The sequence below is a fragment of the Mixophyes fleayi genome, chromosome 5 (assembly GCF_038048845.1).
Source record: "Mixophyes fleayi isolate aMixFle1 chromosome 5, aMixFle1.hap1, whole genome shotgun sequence".
NCBI classification, from domain to species: Eukaryota; Metazoa; Chordata; class Amphibia; order Anura; family Limnodynastidae; genus Mixophyes; species Mixophyes fleayi.
The window spans coordinates 58,072,315-58,094,721 of record NC_134406.1 but is presented as its reverse complement, the minus strand read 5'-3'; the positions used below and the strand labels follow the sequence as shown (position 1 = coordinate 58,094,721).

At 43.4% G+C, this 22,407-nt stretch overlaps 1 protein-coding gene across 1 annotated transcript in view; it reads left to right on the top strand.

Annotated features, from left to right (window-relative positions):
* The window catches only part of SPMIP4 (sperm microtubule inner protein 4), a 66,388-nt gene that overhangs the window by 5,617 nt on the left and 38,364 nt on the right, over window positions 1-22,407 (top strand). Inside the window, exon 2 of the mRNA XM_075211443.1 lies at window positions 10,593-10,772. Within this exon, the coding sequence (XP_075067544.1) occupies window positions 10,593-10,772 (180 nt within the window). The remainder of the gene's footprint in view (window positions 1-10,592; window positions 10,773-22,407) is intronic.

The window sequence follows — 22,407 nt, the reverse complement described above, 5'->3', positions numbered from 1 at the left end:
TATGTAAAAAATTAGATATCGATTTGTGGATATTATTAGAATGAAATAAAAGGGTGGCGAGTTAGGGTTATTACTTGCTTCGTCAAGTAGGCACCATCACTTGAATTTCCCCCACCTCTCATATACATATAATTGGATGCATATTGTACCTTCCAGTTGCACTACAGAAAAGAAGCACATCTTTTGGCACAGTCTGTCCAAGAAAAATAAATAAAATGTAAAACCCACAATAGTGACACATTCAATAAAGATGTATATTCAACATTTTGATTAACTTCGGAGATAAATGAGGCAAAATTGAGAAGTATTTTAGATGAAAAACAGAAGACTTGTAATGAGGTTAGTGATCCTAAAGTGATACACGGTTGGACTTTGATGTGACATTACACACGTTCCTCCTGCCTGCAAACCTAGACACACATCTAGAGACTGATTCACCTATTATGGTATGTAAAAATGCACTTTGATGCACAGCGCAAGAGCAAAACAATGCATCTATATTTAGAGTTACACATGTAGGGCCTGAGTCATTAAGGAGAGCAAAGCATAGAAGAGGGGTAACTTTGCACCTGGGCAAAACCATGTTGCATTGGAGGGGGAGATAAATTTAAATTGTGGGGACAGATTTATAGTTGGGGTAGGGCATGTCTTAGATCAGTGATGGCTAACCTGTGACACTCCAGGTGTTGTGAAACTACAAGCCCCAGCATGCTTTGCCAGCTATCAGCTAGTTATCTACTGGCAAAGCTTGCTGGGGCTTGTAGTTTCACTACATTCATTTCATGAATACATTCATTTCATGAATGTATAAGGTCAATAGTGACCTTATACATTCATGTATAAGGTTGGTCCTAGACAGCAGCAGGTGATTCTATTTTGTTACATAGCTTTACCAGGTTTTATATGCACCCTATATTAATATATAATATTGAAACTGTCATTGGCAGCTGACATAAAATGACCATTGGAGGTCTGTCATTTGTTCCAGTCTAAATGAAAGCATCTACTCTGAATTATTGCATCACTTGTTACATCACAGTGAATCTTTGATCTCTAATGAAAGGTCCAGCCTGGGGAAAAATGGAATAAATGGTTTGGAAGAGCTGAATGGTGATTTATGACTTGGAATTTTAATTAGATGGCAGGTGCTCAGCACATATATTTCTGAAGGAAAACACAATCTTGCTCAGTCATTTCTGTAAATTACATTTGAATTTCTAATATCAGCATCAGCTTCCCAAAGGAAATGTGGAACTGTAGAAATAATTACTTCCACAGAGGCCAGGCAGATCGCCCAGGCATATCGAAGGTGGGACAGTGTTCACAGTCGGAATGAAACCTATTGTCTTGGAGCACAGACCTTTGCAGTGTAAAAAAAGAATAAATATAAATAAACATAGCAGGCCCAATCCACACCCCTCATTCCGGAAAAGTCATCCAAGCTCCAGTGCTTATAGCCTGGACTGATTGCAGCAATTGCGAGGAGACGCAAAAGCCAGAACCAGCACCAGGCTATGAAAGGCTGCGCTGATGATACTATAAGAAAGAAAACTGTGCCCGGTGTTGATAAATAGTTAAATGTCAGAAACTAGCCTTTTTTTTTCTGTGGCACTACTGGTCCTAGCTAGCTCTGGCAGCCATAAGCTGCTTGGGTATGCTGGCACTTAGGGAAAAGGTGATTGTAGAGCCAAAAGCGTATCTTGATGTGGATGCATTTACGGATTTTATGTCTACGTTTTTGACTTAATACATCCAAGCAGTGACCGCCATCATGTCATTGCTGCTATCACATGTAGTCAGTGTCGGACTGGCCCAGCGGACTACCGGTTAAACCACCGGTAGGCCCGGCTACCGTACAGCCACACCCCCTTTTACACGTGGGCAGAGCTTACCTGGAGGCCCCCACGAGAACCCGGCGTCCCCGCTGCTCAATTGCGATCGCAGCTGCGATCATGTGACCTGCCCCCTCCCCCTGATCTTCCCACCTGCCGCCGCCGCTGAAGAAGAGAGAAGGACAGAGAGCCTGCAGCAAGCAAGATATTGGTAAGTATATTTTTTAACCATTTGTGGCATAACATTGGGGGCACTATGTGGCATAACATTGGGGGCACTATGTGGCATAACATTGGGGGCACTATGTGGCATAACATTGAGGGCACTATGTGGCATAACATTTGGGGCACTGTGGCATAACATATGGGGCACTGTGGCATAACATTTGGGGCACTATGTGGCATAACATTTGGGACACTATGTGGCATAACATTTGGGGCACTATGTGGCATAACATTTGGGGCACTTGTGGCATAACATTTGGGGAACTATGTAGCATAACATTTCGGGCACTATGTGGCATAACATTTAGGGCACTGTGGCATAACATTTCGGGCACTATGTGGCATAACATTGTTTTGGGGGCGCTACTGTGTGGCATAACATTGTTTTGGGGGCACTACTATGTGGCATAGGGGGGCTGCCTATCTATATTAAACTATAGGGGGGCTGCCTATGCTAAACTATAGTGAGGGGGGCTGCACAGAGAACACTATAGGGAGGGGGTGATGGGACCTTAAATGCTGAGTTGGTTTGGGTCTATAATTGAATGTGGGTGCTGTTTATTTAATGGCAGGGATGGTTGACGTTTCTAAATGTACCCATTATTTTTTCCAAATAGGGCCGGCCCTCAACATTCCAGGATCCAGACAAGCTGCAACTAAAGAAACCAGCAGCCACAGGTGTTAAAAGTGACAACAACAGGTAGGACAGTCTGTCAAATGATCTGAGTCTAGTGCAGGCTTGGCTAACCTGTGGTACTCCAGGTGCTGTGAAACTATAAGTCCCAGCATACCCTTCCAGCAATAAGCTTCTATATATTGGCAAGTATGCTGGGGTTTGTAGTTTCACAACACCTGGAGTGCCACAGGTTAGCCAATCCTGGTCTAGTGGGACAATCCTGATTTTTGGTGACTGTTCTGCCCAATCTAAGGGGCAGGTCAACACTGTGTACTTTTTATACACACACTGCATTCTTTACATACTACACTATGGTGCTAGCTGTCCTTCGTGGACTGACCACTCCCCCTCTAGTGTCTGGTCCCGCCTCTATGATGGCTGACCACACCCCCTTTGGTGGGCCCCTATTGTTGCATTCCCCAGTGGGCCCTTCATGCCCAAGTCCGACACTGCATGCAGTCCTAGGAGGCAACTTCAAAACTGGGGACTGTTGAATGGTCAGGAGATGAAAGCGGAATATAGTAAGGTACTCTACCTATTCAAATTGACCTTAAAATTGAGTCAAGAAAAGTGGGTCCTGCTGAGAGAAATTATACTATTAAGATAACACACCGATTATGTCTTTTGAATGGGGTAGATATCTGGGTCTTCTGAAGTGGGTTATTATCCTGGCAAAAATATCCTTTTTGTCAACTCCCCCTCTTCTGGCCTTGCCAAACCAGGCGAATCAGCCGCCCTGAGGCGCGTGTCTCTCCGTGACAGGGCATCTGCATTATTATGCAGAGTCCCAGGCCTATGTTCACCATAGAGTTAAAAGGTTGTAACACCAGGAACCAACGTGTAACCCTGACATTCACCTCTTTATTCGTGTACATCCACTGTAATGGGGCGCGGTAGGTAACCAGGGTGAAATCTCTACTGAGTAGGTAGTACCAGAGTGCCTCTACTGCCCACTTAATGCCAAACACTTCTGTTCTACTGTAGCATACCTCTTTTCCCTTGAGAGGAGTTTACGGCTGAGGAAAAGAAGTGGTGTCTCGTCATCCTTTCCTTCACCCTCTGGGACAATACTGCCCCAGTCCAGTCCTGGAAGCGAAAAAGAACCTCTCCCTAAAATTAGGTGCTTGTAGGTCTGTTGCGGTGCACAAGGCTTTTTTCAAGTCTTCCCAGGCAACATCCGAAGACTCAGACCAAATTAATTTGTCTTGGTTATTCTTTTTAAGAAATTCGGTCAATGGGGCGGCTCGGGTAGTAAAGTTTTGAATAAACTGTCGGTAATATCTGACCAACCCCAGGTAAGCCCGCAGTTGAGACTTTCTCTCTGGTTTAGACCAATTCCTCACAGCCTCTACCTTATCCTCCTGGGGTTTTACTTTCCACTGACTGACCACATAACCCAGATATTTAGCCTCTGCCATTGTTAGCACACGCTTCAGGGGATTAACCGTAAAGCTGTGATGCCTTAATGACTGCAAAATCGCCTCCACCATGGGAAGATGGGACTCCCAGTCCTGACTGTAGATAACTATGTCATCAAGGTAAATGGTGGCGTATTCCTGGTGAGGCTTTAACAATTTGTCCATTGCCCACTGGAATGTGACTGGCACCCCATGCAGGCCAAACGGTAATATCTTGTACTGGCCTTTTGGTGTCGAAAAGGCTATTTTGGGTTTGATTGAGGTAGTGTGTGGTATTACCCTTTTGTTAAATCTAGGATAGTCAGATATTGTCTACTGGCCAGATTCCCCTCTAGCTCATCTACCTGTGGCATTGCATATGTGTCAAACCTAGACACCTTGTTTAGTTTCTTAAAATCATTACAGAAGTATATGGCCCAAGGACTATGGGGTTTTTCCACTCGCTGGTGGACTCCTCTTCTATCCCAAGTTGCAACATGTCCTCCACCTCTTGCTTCACTGCAGCCCTTTTTGCCTAAGGTATCCTATATGGCCCCTGGTTAACTATAACCCCTGGTAGGGTGACAATGTCAAGTTCAATTATCTTGATGCGCCCTGGAATAGTTGAAAAAAAGCCTCATAAGGGCCTTGCCAATGCACATACAACTTGCTCTCTTGAGTTGGCACCAGGACAAGCACCTTTTTACCTGAGTTAAGGTGCATAAGGTGGCTTGGGTATCATAACACTACTTTTGCATTCCCTGAGCTTCCGGTAGATGTTGTTTTACCAACAGACCGATCTGTTGTAGTTGATCATATAACTGGGATACAAAATGTATTATATTTGGCTCTTTGGGTCCCTGCAGTTCCCAATCATCTTTGAGGATATCCAAAACTCTGCAGGTTTGTCTCTCAAACAGAAGCTCAAAGGAACTGAACCCTGTTGATGCCTGAGGCACCTTCCTTATCGCGAACATGGGATAGGGTAACAACCTGTGGCAAGACTACCATTGGTGCGGCAGGTGCGGTGCACCAGGGCCCATGGAGATAATGGAGCCCACTGCACAGGGTTGGAACTAGCGAGCCGTGGGCCCCCGTTCCCACCTCCCCACTTCCCTGCACCAGGGCCCACAGCTTGCTCGTTCTGGCAACAGGGTATCCCAATCTCTCTTATCCTGAGCCACGGCTCGCCTAATCATTTGCTTAAGGGTCCTATTAAACCATCGGTTTGTGGGTGATAAATCGAGGTCTGTAGTCTTTGCATCCCTAGCAATTTACACAACTCCTTTATTAATCCTGATATGAAGGGAGTTCCCTGATCCATTAGGATTTCTTTTGGGATTACAAGTCGAGTGTACATTAACAGTAACTCTTTTGCAGTAGTGCTCGATATAATCGTCCTTAGCAGAATTGCCTCATGGTATCGTGTAGCGTAATGAAGAACTACGAATACATATTGATGCCCTCACGTAGACTTGTCTAAGGGACCCACTAAATTCATGGCAATTCGCTTGAATGGAACTGGAATTATAGGAAAAGATACCAGGGGAACTTGATAGTCATGTTTAGGTGCCATCTGCTGGCATTCTGGGCAGGCTTGACAGTATCTCTTGACTGCCATATGGATTCCTGGCCAGGAAAACCACAGGAGCACCCGATTTAGAGTCTTCTTTCTCTCAGATGCCCCCCCAAAAGATGTGTATGGGCTGTTGTTAGTACCAAAGGTACCTCTGGCACGAAGAGTTGATGAACTGTTTTCTCCTGTACAACCGCCACCCTATATAGCAGATCCTTTTTTATTATCAAATAAGATTCTCTCCTGGCCGGTCTCTCAGCCTTCCACACTCCATTCACTTCCACCACATACTGTATTTCTAAGCATTTTCCAAAGCACTATCATTAAGTTGGTCCCTAGCAAAGTTCTGGAGTTGCATAGTCCTAGATATTGCGGACCAATCTTCACCCTCTGGCAGGGCTTCTGTTTCGTCCCAACTTTCTCCAGCTAGGACTTTTCTCTCTTGTCTTATGGAATGTGACGTTGGCCCAGTTCCAGCCTAAGCCTAGTATTCAGGCTTCAGGTATTGCAGCTTCACAGTCTCTAACTCCAGTTCTGAGGTATGAAGGATAGGATAAAGTAGGGTTGTACGTCCAGCCAGTGAATCAGTTGCCAAATGTCCTGACCGATCAGGTCGGCTATAATTTCCTGGAACAGGGGAAAGTCTCGCCCCAGATTAAGGGGGTATGGCAGCCTTGGGGCTGTTGCAGCTATCACTTGCACTATTGGTCCAGTCACAGTAATGGGAAGATTGACACAGATGAATATAATCCCGTGAATGCATAGGACTTTCACCCACAGTAGCTGGGTGACAGATACCAAGGTGACTTCACTACTAACGCTTACACCGCCTGTTGCCATATCATGACAGTCACCTGGAACAGCAGTGGATTCCCCCTCTGCATGAGGACATGGTGAAACAAGCAGGGAACTTTGGATCTTGCCGAACCACCAGGCAATCCATCGGTTCTGGCCAATTTGGACAAGGCCTCCGGAAGTGCACCTGCTTGCCATACTCAAAACACCTCGCTGGGGTCACTTTGTAGTCTGTCCCAATCTCTGGTGTTGGTTTCCACCTGGAGTCGGCCTGACAACTTTTTCAACTGTCCGTGCCATATTTTTGACAGCGTAATATGGTCAATAGCTGTCGTAAGCTCCTCAAACAATTGAGGGGTGGTCTGTAGAACCCATCACTGTAATTCCTGAATTAGGTTCCGCTCGCAATGGTCGATTGCCAGGATTTCTAACATTCTGACCAGTGTATTACGGTCGGGTTCCAACCAACTTTTGTTTTGCTTTGTAAATGTCAGCTTTTTGAAATTTGTTAGCTGAGTAGCAGCTGATACATTTTACCTCCAAAGTAGGAACAAAACAAACAGAAGGAAAACAGAGAAGCACACCAAAAAAAACCTAATTTTTTCTCTGAATATCACACTTCAGCGTCTGAAGCCCCGCCCACCAGCTCCGACAATCCTTTTATTCACAAACACACAACAGCAATCACACCCATGTCGTGCACCTGTGTGTAAACTCCTTTCCCTGCTGGACAGATCCTGTTGTGCTTACCTTTTCCACTATATATATATATATATATATATATATATATATATATATATATAATAGTCCAAATGATGACAAGGGAAAATTGAGGTTGTTAGCAGATGGATAGTTGGAGGATAAATTGTTTATACTACAAACAAAGCCAAAGAGACAGCAATGTGCACTTAAAACTCATGCTGCTAACTCCCTAAATCCCAAGAGGCTGAGACATCCATCTGAAAGGCACTTTGAACATTATTCACATTAACAGGGATAATTGCCCAGGATTGACTATAATTTGCTATCATACATTTTACTAGACAAGTCACGAGCCATGATGTCGAAATTTCAGATCATTCTCCAGTGAGATAGAGTTGAGGGATGAGAGCTCTCTGGGGAGTCCTTAATTTGGTGCTTTCTAAGATATTTGACAAATTAGGAGAATTTGATTGCACCATTAAAGGGTTTGTGGCTCAAATAGGTATAGAATAATTGTAACAAACTTTTAGGGAAAGAGCAAAAGCCATTTTGAAGGGGCGCATTGTGTTATATGCAGGGGGATTATAAATTAATTGAAAGTGTACAGAAAAGTAAATGAGAAGTACCGGAAAGATTTTACATAGGACCTTATACGTGATAGGAGTAATTGAGGCCAAATCCACATGCGACCTTTGGTATGATAAATTAGAAATATAGACTATTTAGAGAGCAGAACTATTGCAGAAAAGGAAACAAAGCAGGTAGGCTTCTTGCAAATTTCGCATATTGAGGGATACAGAGAGCAGATATGTAAATAGTCAACCAAAAAGGAATGCTATTCTTACTCAATATTATAAATCCTTAAACACTGTTCACATACTAGACCTAGAAGGGAGCCAGGGGTTCAGGTGCCCAGATTACCTGAGGAGCAGCTGGACGCCGTAGATGCAGCAATATTCCCAGAGGTGGTCAGGGCAGTAATTGGGTCTGCTAGCAGAGGCAAAAAGCCAGGGCCAGATGGGCTGTTAAATGAGTTTAATATACTAAAAGGAGAACGAACAGGTCCTATGGCAGATCTATTTATTCATCAGCAACAGAGAACTGATTTATTGCTGTCTATCCATACTGACCAGTTTACCTGATTAATTAGAAAATAGCTGGTGGACTGGCACTTATATTGTCAATGATGATTCAGGAAAATACGGTGGCATTTGTGAAAGGACGAGCGTCCATTAAAAACATTCGGAAACTGCTATCTGATTTGGCAATCTGCAGACCGTCTGTGAACCAGTCCCAGCTGAGTTAACCAATCCCAGCCTGTCAGACCTGGAGTCAGGACACAAGTCTGTGACCTACGAACCTACCAGCAGCAGAGCCCAAACCCCCTTGCAGTGGTCCCTGGTGCTATCCAGGGGTTCATTAGACACTGTGCCTCTGTTCCTGTCAGCTCTATTCCACGATGACGAAAGATAATTCACTATATTTGCTAGAATGGTGACAGTCATAGTCCAAATGCTAAAAATGAAAGAAAGCAAAATCCCCATAAAAACTACCCATTCACTAATCGTTGACTGTATACAGTTGAAATGTCCCCTATTTTACCACATTTGCTACTTGTAATGGCAGGTATTGAACGGAAGCCCCCAACACTCAGGGCAAAGCTAATTTTTTATTTATACTTTAATCCAAGCTGGCCTAGAGGTTTTCCTATTCATTTCAATGGGCCCATTCATTTGAATACATGTACATGCATGGAAGAATATTTTTATTTCTCATCTTCTTGGTTTACCATATTTTACACTTAACACTGAGATATTGGTGATTTTGTGACTTGTGACACTTTTTGGGGTTGGTCTGCAAAACTGGTGATTTATAGGTCGATTTGCTTTTAATGGATTAGTAATAAGCAAACTATTTTTAATGACAACATTTTTGTATAGTATTCAGCCCTTAAACACATCACTATCATATCTGCTGCCTCCTAGTTCTTGGGCTCCTAAGTTGGAAAATAGGTTATAATTGACACTTTAATATATTTTTGTAAATAGTCAATACAGGGAGGTCGATTCTCAATGGTAAATGCGTTGCACTTAATATCTCAATTTCTTTGCATTTGTTTACCAATATTTCTTGCTGGCTCAGGTTTATACATTCCCCTCATTGCCCTTTTATGGAAGGATTGATACATTCTTTCACTCTGTACATTTCTGAATCACTGCACTGTATACAATTGTATCATGTGCTGGAATGCTGTATGTCTGATGCAGGTAAGTTATGTTTGCATGTCTGTTGCTAGAACATTAGCAGTTCCTGGAAACATCTAAGACATTGATCAACTCAAGACTGGTCAGGTCTATGAAATATAAAGTGACTGGATGCCAACTCTCCCTGTGTCACTTAAAGAGACATTAGCAGGTACAAATAAATTAAAAAATAATTTTATATACATGAGTCAAGCCCTCACACACAAAAACGATAATGTGCCTGAGTCATTAAGGAGAGCAAATCAAAAAAGGAGTAAATCTGATCCTAGACAAACCATGTTACAATACAAGTGGTGCAAATTAGATTATTATTTTGCACATAAGTTAAATACTGGCTGCTTTTTAATGTAGCACACAAATACTTGATAGCTTTATTTTTATATTGCCATTCAAAGCTGATCTAGGACATGCCCTACCCCAAATATAAATCTGCCCCCACATTTTACATTTACATCCCCCTCCAATGCAACATGGTTTTGCCAAGGTACAAAGTTACTCCTTTTATTTGCTTTGCTCTCCTTAATGGCCCAATGTATCTATTTAACTGTATTCTACTAACTAGGCGTAGACCATATTTTCTCTTTCATGTATGAAATATTCATTATATGCAAATGCCACTGTTGGCAGTATTGTTTACTGTATGCATCAAAACAGAATCATAGAGAATTGCATTCTATAAGAAATTACTATATATATATACCGTATATAATTTGGTGCAGGTAACCTGATGATCATATAGCAATTTTTTTAAATAAATTCCCCTGAGGTTTCTGCTCTATATTGTATTCTGTAAAACTTGCTAAAACCATGGCAATGTAGCTATGACGTGGTTGCCTCTTTTTGATATATGGTCCCTCTATTGAAAACATGAACATGGGCCATGACCAGAAAAACAATGTTCTCTGTGTACAATGACTCAATTCCATATGTTTCATTAGATGCTTATAGAAACATGAAGTAAAATAAACTTATACAGGGAGTAGCTGGGGTTAATTACTTCGCACAAAGTATCCCATATTAGTTAACAACGCCATTTCTAAATGTGATTTACAGCTGCAGCATGTTAGTAACTTAAATATATGATTGTATTCATCAAATAATTATTGTAATAATTCTAATCTATAGATATCATGAGTATCTTGTATCAACACCAACGTCATCAAGGGTCCCATGGGGCAGAGAAAGAGAATATGGAGGGATCGGAGCTGTATCTCTTCCACCCAATCACAGACCAAAGGCAGAACCTCCCCCATTAGAAGCAAAAGGACACAAGCATTATGGGTATGGAGGAGACCCCTGGCCATGGTATGTTATAAACTGTGTATGGTTCTTCCTTTCAAATTCTAATTGCAATCTGTTTGTAGATTCATTTTCTTGAACAATCTTGCAAGGGATATTCTGCTTTGGTATAGATAACCACTATCCATAATTTCTAGGGAAAGTCCAGTGGGTATATTTACTAAACCTAGGGTTTGAAAAAGTGGAGATCAGATTCTAGCTGTTATTTTGTAGAATGTACTAAATAAATGATAACTAGAATGTGTTTGGTTGCTATTGTGGAAGTCAACTAGTTGGATGAAGTAAGCCAAATTAATTAATAATGTTTTACCATGCGATTTTGATTATTACGCCACATGTTATGTACGGATTAATAACACACACATTTACATTTGCACTTAAACACTTGTAAATAATATACATTTATTAAGGTTCCAATCCACATTTATTTATTAGTAAAATGTATTAGAGATTATTTATATACAGATAAAACTATAGTAAAGGTATCAATGGTTTAGGTCTCATATTAAATGGTTATTGGTTTAGTCTCATATTAAAGCTTATATCACCAGCATTACCCAGATTCAACAAAGTAGCGATCGTTTCAAGTTATGAACAATATGAGATTAATATTCAAAAGTACTTTGTTTGGTGGGTTAGTTTGAACTGGTTATTCGGCGGGAAGACATGTAGACAACAGTTGGGGGAAGTTGCCCCCCCACCCTTTGTTGAAGATCAATTGAACTGACCTATGACCAGCAGACAACTGGAACATCTTTAACCCTGGACCAATGAAGACCTCTCTAAGTGTTGTCTGTGTACATAGTGACATCATCAGTGTTTTTGTAAACTGAAGCTGCATATAAGCAAGCTTCCCTGGCCCATTGTTCTCTCTTCCTGACAACAGACAACATGACTACATGATTATGGGATCCCATAAACAACATGATTATGGGATCAGCATGTATGCTGATCCCATAATAACCTTCTTCACTCACCTGGCCTTTCAGTCCCCTTTGTAAGTCTGATTCTCTAAGGACACTTTCAAAATGTTCTTGACACTCTGTGAGAGATAAAGGTAGTATGCTTTGTTGGATTAGTTAAGGAGTAACTGGCACACTGCAGTGTTGAGTATTGTTTGGAGGTGGAATAGATCCCAACGGATGATTGACATTTTAACAGTGACATTATCTAGATGACCATGCAAGCCTTCTTCACAGTAATTCTGTATGCCCCACTCATTTCTAGTGTAAGGAACCAAATGGGTGCATTGAATATACCGGCGGCTCCCAAACTGTGCCCCGCGGCTCCCAGGGGTGCCGCGGCACTGTCGCTGGGGTGCTGCGAGCCAGACATAAAAAAAAAACAAAGAACACATAAACTTACCAATACGCCGGGCGCCGGGACCCAGCAGCCTCCTCTCTCCCGCAGCAGCTTGTTACTGACGTCGATATTCAGTGACAGCTGCGGGAGAGAGGAGGCTGTTGGGTCCCGGCGCCCGGCAGATTGGTAAGTTTATATGTTCTTTGTTGTTTTTTTATGTCTGGCGCGGGGCAGAGGAGTGAGAGGGAGAGTGACAGCGGGGCAGACAGTGGGGCAGACGAGTGTGACAGCGGGGCAGACAGAGGGGCACAGGAGAGTGACAGAGGAGCACAGGAGAGTGACAGCGGGGCAGACAGAGGGGCAAAGGAGAGTGACAGAGGGGCACAGGAGAGTGACAGTGGGGCAGACAGAGGGGCACAGGAGAGTGACAGCGGGGCAGACAGAGGGGCACAGGAGAGTGACAGCGGGGCACAGGAGAGTGACAGCGGGGCAGACAGAGGGGCACAGGAGAGTGACAGCGGGGCACAGGAGAGTGACAGCGGGGCACAGGAGAGTGACAGAGGGGCAGACAGAGGGGCACAGGAGAGTGACAGCGGGGCACAGGAGAGTGACAGCGGGGCAGACAGAGGGGCACAGAAGAGTGACAGCGGGGCACAGGAGAGTGACAGCGGGGCACAGGAGAGTGACAACGAGGCAGTGGAGGGGGACACAGCGTGAGAGGGGCAGTGGAGGGGGACACAGCGTGAGAGGGGCAGTGGAGGGGGACACAGCGTGAGAGGGGCAGAGGAGGGAACAGCATGACAGAGGGCAGAGGAGGGAACAGCGTGACAGAGGGCAGAGGAGGGGGACAGCGTGACAGAGGGCAGAGGAGGGGGACAGCGTGAGAGGGCAGAGGAGGGGGACAGCGTGAGAGGGGGCAGAGGAGGGGGGACAGCGTGAGAGAGGGCAGAGGAGGGGGACATCGTGAGAGAGGGCAGAGGAGGGGGACATCGTGAGAGAGGGCAGAGGAGGGGGGACAAGGTGACAGGGGGCAGTGTGAGAGAGGGCAGTGTGTCTGGATGCAGAGGGGGCAGTGTGTCTGGATGCAGAGGGGGCAGTGTGTCTGGATGCAGAGGGGGCAGTGTGTCTGGATGCAGAGAGGGCAGAGTGTCTGGGTGCAGAGGGGGCAGAGTGTCTGGATGCAGAGTGTCTGGATGCAGAGGGGGCAGAGTGTCTGGATGCAGAGGGGGCAGTGTGACTGGATGCAGAGGGGGCAGTGTGTCTGGATGCAGAGGGGGCAGTGTGTCTGGATGCAGAGGGGGCAGTGTGTCTGGATGCAGAGAGGGCAGAGTGTCTGGGTGCAGAGGGGGCAGAGTGTCTGGATGCAGAGTGTCTGGATGCAGAGGGGGCAGAGTGTCTGGATGCAGAGGGGGCAGTGTGACTGGATGCAGAGGGGGCAGTGTGTCTGGATGCAGAGGGGGCAGTGTGTCTGGATGCAGAGGGGGCAGAGTGTCTGGATGCAGAGAGGGCAGAGTGTCTGTATGCAGAGTGTCTGGATGCAGAGGGGGCAGAGTGTCTGGATGCAGAGGGGGCAGTGTGTCTGGATGCAGAGTGTCTGGATGCAGAGGGGGCAGAGTGTCTGGATGCAGAGGGGGCAGTGTGTCTGGATGCAGAGGGGGCAGTGTGTCTGGATGTAGAGGGGGCATTTTTGCATACAACTAAATAAGTATTTCTGTCCTGACCTAAATACTTATTATAATTTTTTGACCTAACTACTTCTAAAACAGGACTGCTCAATAATTATTTTGAAGGGGTGCCTTGAAAAAATTTGGAGACTCTAAGGGTGCCGCGAACTGCAAAAGTTTGGGAACAACTGGAATATACTAATACATCCCTAAAGCATACTGGTAGGTTAATTGACTTCTGACAATATTAACCCTTGTCTATGTATCTGTCTGGTAGTGAATATAGATTTAGAAGTGGAAGCTGCTCAAATCAATTTATAGGCCATAACAGGTGCTTGAAAGGGTGGGGTTATCCTGCAAGGAACATACACACAACATTTTTTCCCCCAGCACACTGCTATAGCCAGCAACAGATCTGCCATTTCTACTGTAGATAACAATGCAAAAGTCTTTGTTGCACACATTTGCAAATGTATGTTTAAGCCATCCGCCACGCCAAGGCGCTTTTGCTAATAGGATGGTCCTACTCTAAACAATGAGAGTCCCATATATTTGGGCCATACATAGGTGTTTTTAAATTGAGAGCCAACTTACCAAAGAGGTACCCCAGAAGCCTCCAAACAGCAATTCAGTGCCAGTACCCCCTCTCAGCTACTGACACCAACATGCCTCTCAGACAAATACAGAAGTGGAAGCTGCTCAAATCAATTTATAGGCCATAACAGGTGCTTGAAAGGGTGGGGTTATCCTGCCAGAAACATACACACAACATTTTTTTCCCCAGCACACTGCTATAGCCAGCAACAGATCTGCCATTTCTACTGTAGATAAAAATGCAAAAGTCTTTGTTGCACACATTTGCAAATGTATGTTTAAGCCATCCGCCACGCCAAGGCGCTTTTGCTAATAGGATTGTCCTACTCTAAACAATGAGAGTCCCATATATTTGGGCCATACATATGTGTTTTTAAATTGAGAGCCAACTTACCAAAGAGGTACCCCAGAAGCATCCAAACAGCAATTCAGTGCCAGTACCCCCTCTCAGCTACTGACACCAACATGCCTCTCAGACAAATACACAAGTGGAAGCTGCTCAAATCAATTTATAGGCCATAACAGGTGCTTGAAAGGGTGGGGTTATCCTGAGTTAGCACTGAATTGCTGTTTGGAGGCTTCTGGGGTACCTCTTTGGTAAGTTGGCTCTCAATTTAAAAACACCTATGTATGGCCCAAATATATGGGACTCTCATTGTTTAGAGTAGGACCATCCTATTAGCAAAAGCGCCTTGGCATGGCGGATGGCTTAAGCATACATTTGCAAATGTGTGCAACAAAGACTTTTGCATTTTTATCTACAGTAGAAATGGCAGATCTGTTGCTGGCTATAGCAGTGTGCTGGGGGAAAAAATGTTGTGTGTATGTTCCTTGCAGGATAACCCCACCCTTTCAAGCACCTGTTATGGCCTATAAATTGATTTAAGCAGCTTCCACTTCTGTATTTGTCTGAGAGGCATGTTGGTGTCAGTAGCTGAGAGGGGGTACTGGCACTGAATTGCTGTTTGGAGGCTTCTGGGGTACCTCTTTGGTAAGTTGGCTCTTAATTTAAAAACACATATGTATGGCCCAAATATATGGGACTCTCATTGTTTACAGTAGGACCATCCTATTAGCAAAAGCGCCTTGGCGTTGCGGATGGCTTAAACATACATTTGCAAATGTGTGCAACAAAGACTTTTGCATTTTTATCTACAGTAGAAATGGCAGATCTGTTGCTAGCTATAGCAGTGTGCTGGGGGAAAAAATGTTGTGTGTATGTTCCTTGCAGGATAACCCCACCCTTTCAAGCACCTGTTATGGCCTATAAATTGATTTGAGCAGCTTCCACTTCTGTATTTGTCTGAGAGGCATGTTGGTATCAGTAGCTGAGAGGGGGTACTGGCACTGAATTGCTGTTTGGAGGCTTCTGGGGTACCTCTTTGGTAAGTTGGCTCTCAATTTAAAAACACATATGTATGGCCCAAATATATGGGACTCTCATTGTTTAGAGTAGGACCATCCTATTAGCAAAAGCGCCTTGGCGTGGCGGATGGCTTAAACATATATTTGCAAATGTGTGCAACAAAGACTTTTGCATTTTTATCTACAGTAGAAATGGCAGATCTGTTGCTGGCTATAGCAGTGTGCTGGGGGAAAAAATGTTGTAGGGAATATAGATTGTAAGCTCCTCTGGGGTTGTAAGGCACAGATCAATAAGTAGGTGGTATATGAAAACCTGTCAATAAATAAATCTTATTATATAAATGCTAAAAGAATTCCAGCTATACTTCTATCTTTTGATGCAAAAAATTGTGTTCAATAGAATATTGTGAAAATTGATGTCCTTCACTCTGGCAGCGGTTGGCATCTCTAGAGATTTCCTTACAGGCATATTTGTTCTATATTCAGACCCATCAGCAATGATAGTGACCAATGGCACACCATCCGACAGGGTTAATATCCGAAACGGTACTAGACAAAGATGTCCGCTTTCGTCCATGGTCTACAGTCTGGTTACTGAACCCTTACTTTGCCCTTCTGCTCCACGGGAGGTTTCTGTCCTCCCTGAGCTCGCTACATTAGATATTCACAAGTATATCATGGAATTTTTCCTCCCCTTTGTTTTAGATTACAAACTGTTCTGGCTTTGTGGCGCCCCTTTATAATTTTGTGGCTGGGCAGTATAATTATGTATTTTAAGTATTCTTTATTTATCTTTAGACTTTAGTCTTCTTTTATTAAGACTTTTAAAGTTATGTTTATTCTGCACCATTTGTGCAGCATGCATTTAACATGTAAATGAATCCCCTTAATACCTAAAAGATCACAGGAGACCAAATTCTGCTTTTTTTTTATTTTATGCTATTTAACTGCACCTAGAGTAACCTAAATGCTACCGAACTTAATGGCAATGGTCCCATGCAGAAGAAAACTGACACTATCAGTGTAACTAAGCCTTGCACGCTGAATAACTTATTTTTTTCTCCTTTTCTTCTTATTTTCTTTTTTTTTGCATTTTCTGATTGCTCTTTGGGGTCAGGTCAGGTGTCTGTTTAGGGTCAGGGGAGGTGGAGCAGCTCTCCTTCATCATCATGACTTTCGTCTCGAAAACGACAGACGTTTAGGTCTGTAACCTGCAACAATGAAAAATAACAGCTTATTAGGGTTAAGATTCACTTTTTCATGGTAGGCAGAATTTGTTAAGGAAATCTTGTACAACACTGGCCTAGACTGTAATTTATACAGCACCTGGAACATATATATTTACCTCTCCTTGTGTCTTTTGGAATGATCACATGCTTCTTCTGCCATGTGTATCGTATCCTCTTCTGGAGGGTCACTGCCCAGTGTTTGGGCATATGGCCCTTCTTTTGTTTTCTTTGAAAGGGCATGGTAGCAGCCAATCTGCCTTCAGCCAGGAGCAGATGATTTGTGGGCTCCCAGCCCTCTCTTTTATACCCTGAGACTACTGTGTCTTTAATGATATCATATGGGTGGGGTTTGGTTGTGGTCTGGCCAATTGTTTGTGACATTGTCTGCTTGTCATGTGGGTGTGGCCAATTAACCAGTCATAAGGGTCATACTAAACCAGAGCCGTAACTAGGGTGGTGCGGGCGGTGCCGTCGCCCAGGGCGCAAGCCCAAGGGGGCGCAGCAGCCGCCCGCTACCTTCCCCTCTGTGGCACATAGTAAAAAAAAAAATATATAAAAAAAAAAATTGTGGCCCCCTCCCCCGACTCGCGGCACCCCCCCCCCCCCCCACCCACGACACGTGCGGCGGGTGGGGGGGTGCCGCGAGAGGGGGAGGGGCTAGTGTGGTGGCTGGTCTCCTCCCTGTAAACCATTTGTGAGCCACAAAAACAGGTAGACCAGATTAGAGCTTGCCAAACAACATCTAAAAAAAGCCATTACAGTTCTGGAACAACATCCTATGGACAGATGAGACAAAGATCAGCTTGTACCAGAGTGATGGGAAGAGAAGATTATGGAGAAGGAAAGGAACTGCTCATGATCCAAAACATACCACCTCATCAGTGAAGCATGGTGGTGGTAGTGTCATGGCGTGGGCATGTATGGCTGCCAATGGAAGTGGTTCCCTTGTATTTATTGATGATGTGACTGCTGACAAAAGCAGCAGGATGATTTCTGAAGTGTTTCGGGCAATATTATCTGCTCATATTCAGTCAAATGCTTCAGAACTCATTGGACGGCGCTTCACAGTGCAGATGGACAATGACCCGAAGCATACTGCAAAAGCAACCAAAGAGTTTTTTAAGGCTAACAAGTGGAATGTTACGCAATGGCCAAGTCAATCACCTGACCTGAATCCGATTGAGCAGGCATTTCACTTGATGAAGACAAAACTGAAGGGAAAATGCCCCAAGAACAAGCAGGAACTGAAGACATTTGCAGTAGAGGCCTGGCAGAGCATCACCAGGGATGAAACCCAGCGTCTGGCCTTCCAGACGCCTTCCAGCGTCTATGCCTTAAAGATTTCAGGCTGTAATTGACTGCAAAGGATTTGCAACAAAGTATTAAAAAGTGAAAGTTTGATGTAGGATTGTTTAGTTTGTCCCATTACTTTTGGTCCCTTAAAAAGTGGGAGACACATATAGAAACCATTGTACTTCCTACACTGTTCAACTGATTTGGATGTAAATACCCTCAAATTAAAGCTGAAAGTCTGCAGTTAAAGCACATCTTGTTAGTTTCATTTCAAATCCATATTGGTGGTGTATAGAGCCCAAATTATGAGAATTGTGTTGATGTCCCAATATTTATGTAATTGACTGTATGTTCCAGGAGAACAAAGAAAGAAACAAGCTTTACATTTGGTTTGTAAACACAATTACAAATGTTTGGGGATGGCAGGAAAAACAGCTCTAACAGACCTACACGTAGTGGGAAGGTTATTAGGTATAGTCAGGGTTTCCAACTGTCAGTAAATTTATTGACACTAAAATAACTGAATTTGCTACCAGCTAGTAACAAAAGTAAAGGTAAAAAAAATACAAACCATGGGATGAAAATTAATTGATCACAATAATTTCTTACAGGGGATTTTATACTGACTTATTGTTTTTCTCTTAATCCAGAAAACAACCAAGTTTGCATATCCATATGTATTGATAATGAAAGCTCTCTTATTGTATATTATGCAACACAAATCAAAGTAAAAACATAATTTATTACAAGACGACAGCTGGATAAAAACATTAAAATAAGCAAGGTTTAAAATTTCTATATATTTTTCAATCCCTGTGCGGATGGCTTAAACATACATTTGCAAATGTGTGCAACAAAGACTTTTGCATTTTTATCTACAGTAGAAATGGCAGATCTGTTGCTGGCTATAGCAGTGTGCTGGGGGACAAAATGTTGTGTGTATGTTCCTTGCAGGATAAACCCACCCTTTCAAGCACCTGTTATGGCCTATAAATTGATTTGAGCAGCTTCCACTTCTGTATTTGTCTGAGAGGCATGTTGGTGTCAGTAGCTGAGAGGAGGTACTGGCACTGAATTGCTGTTTGGAGGCTTCTGGGGTACCTCTTTGGTAAGTTGGCTCTCAATTTAAAAACACATATGTATGGCCCAAATATATGGGACTCTCATTGTTTAGAGTAGGACCATCCTATTAGCAAAAGCGCCTTGGCGTGGCGGATGGCTTAAACATACATTTGCAAATGTGTGCAACAAAGACTTTTGCATTTTTATCTACAGTAGAAATGGCAGATCTGTTGCTGGCTATAGCAGTGTGCTGGGGGAAAAAATGTTGTAGGGAATATAGATTGTAAGCTCCTCTGGGGTTGTAAGGCACAGATCAATAAGTAGGTGGTATATGAAAACCTGTCAATAAATAAATCTTATTATATAAATGCTAAAAGAATTCCAGCTATACTTCTATCTTTTGATGCAAAAAATTGTGTTCAATAGAATATTGTGAAAATTGATGTCCTTCACTCTGGCAGCGGTTGGCATCTCTAGAGATTTCCTTACAGGCATATTTGTTCTATATTCAGACCCATCAGCATTGATAGTGACCAATGGCACACCATCCGACAGGGTTAATATCCGAAACGGTACTAGACAAAGATGTCCGCTTTCGTCCATGGTCTACAGTCTGGTTACTGAACCCTTACTTTGCCCTTCTGCTCCACGGGAGGTTTCTGTCCTCCCTGAGCTCGCTACATTAGATATTCACAAGTATACCATGGAATTTTTCCTCCCCTTTGTTTTATATTACAAACTGTTCTGGCTTTGTGGCGCCCCTTTATAATTTTGTGGCTGGGCAGTATAATTATGTATTTTAAGTATTCTTTATTTATCTTTAGACTTTAGTCTTCTTTTATTAAGACTTTTAAAGTTATGTTTATTCTGCACCATTTGTGCAGCATGCATTTAACATGTAAATGAATCCCCTTAATACCTAAAAGATCACAGGAGACCAAATTCTGCTTTTTTTTTATTTTATGCTATTTAACTGCACCTAGAGTAACCTAAGTGCTATCGAACTTAATGGCAATGGTCCCATGCAGAAGAAAACTGACACTATCAGTGTAACTAAGACTTGCACGCTGAATAACTTATTTTTTTCTCCTTTTCTTCTTATTTTCTCTTTTTTTGCATTTTCTGATTGCTCTTTGGGGTCAGGTCAGGTGTCTGTTTAGGGTCAGGGGAGGTGGAGCAGCTCTCCTTCATCATCATGACTTTCGTCTCGAAAACGACAGACGTTTAGGTCTGTAACCTGCAACAATGAAAAATAACAGCTTATTAGGGTTAAGATTCACTTTTTCATGGTAGGCAGAATTTGTTAAGGAAATCTTGTACAACACTGGCCTAGACTGTAATTTATACAGCACCTGGAACAAATATATTTACCTCTCCTTGTGTCTTTTGGAATGATCACATGCTTCTTCTGCCATGTGTATCGTATCCTCTTCTGGAGGGTCACTGCCCAGTGTTTGGGCATATGGCCCTTCTTTTGTTTTCTTTGAAAGGGCATGGTAGCAGCCAATCTGCCTTCAGCCAGGAGCAGATGATTTGTGGGCTCCCAGCCCTCTCTTTTATACCCTGAGACTACTGTGTCTTTAATGATATCATATGGGTGGGGTTTGGTTGTGGTCTGGCCAATTGTTTGTGACATTGTCTGCTTGTCATGTGGGTGTGGCCAATTAACAAGTCATAAGGGTCATACTAAACCAGAGCCGTAACTAGGGTGGTGCGGGCGGTGCCGTCGCCCAGGGCGCAAGCCCAAGGGGCGCAGCAGCCGCCCGCTACCTTCCCCTCTGTGGCACATAGTAAAAAAAAAAATATATAAAAAAAAAAATTGTGGCCCCCTCCCCTGACTCGCGGCACCCCCCCCCACCCGCGACACGTGCGGCGGGTGGGGGGGTGCCGCGAGAGGGGGGAGGGTCTAGTGTGGTGGCTGGTCTCCTTCCTGTAAACCATTTGTGAGCCACAAAATTAGGTAGACCAGATTAGAGCTTGCCAAACAACATCTAAAAAAAGCCATTACAGTTCTGGAACAACATCCTATGGACAGATGAGACAAAGATCAGCTTGTACCAGAGTGATGGGAAGAGAAGATTATGGAGAAGGAAAGGAACTGCTCATGATCCAAAACATACCACCTCATCAGTGAAGCATGGTGGTGGTAGTGTCATGGCGTGGGCATGTATGGCTGCCAATGGAAGTGGTTCCCTTGTATTTATTGATGATGTGACTGCTGACAAAAGCAGCAGGATGATTTCTGAAGTGTTTCGGGCAATATTATCTGCTCATATTCAGTCAAATGCTTCAGAACTCATTGGACGGCGCTTCACAGTGCAGATGGACAATGACCCGAAGCATACTGCAAAAGCAACCAAAGAGTTTTTTAAGGCTAACAAGTGGAATGTTACGCAATGGCCAAGTCAATCACCTGACCTGAATCCGATTGAGCATGCATTTCACTTGATGAAGACAAAACTGAAGGGAAAATGCCCCAAGAACAAGCAGGAACTGAAGACATTTGCAGTAGAGGCCTGGCAGAGCATCACCAGGGATGAAACCCAGCGTCTGGCCTTCCAGACGCCTTCCAGCGTCTATGCCTTAAAGATTTCAGGCTGTAATTGACTGCAAAGGATTTGCAACAAAGTATTAAAAAGTGAAAGTTTGATGTAGGATTGTTTAGTTTGTCCCATTACTTTTGGTCCCTTAAAAAGTGGGAGACACATATAGAAACCATTGTACTTCCTACACTGTTCAACTGATTTGGATGTAAATACCCTCAAATTAAAGCTGAAAGTCTGCAGTTAAAGCACATCTTGTTAGTTTCATTTCAAATCCATATTGGTGGTGTATAGAGCCCAAATTATGAGAATTGTGTTGATGTCCCAATATTTATGTAATTGACTGTATGTTCCAGGAGAACAAAGAAAGAAACAAGCTTTACATTTGGTTTGTAAACACAATTACAAATGTTTGGGGATGGCAGGAAAAACAGCTCTAACAGACCTACACGTAGTGGGAAGGTTATTAGGTATAGTCAGGGTTTCCAACTGTCAGTAAATTTATTGACACTAAAATAACTGAATTTGCTACCAGCTAGTAACAAAAGTAAAGGTAAAAAAAATACAAACCATGGGATGAAAATTAATT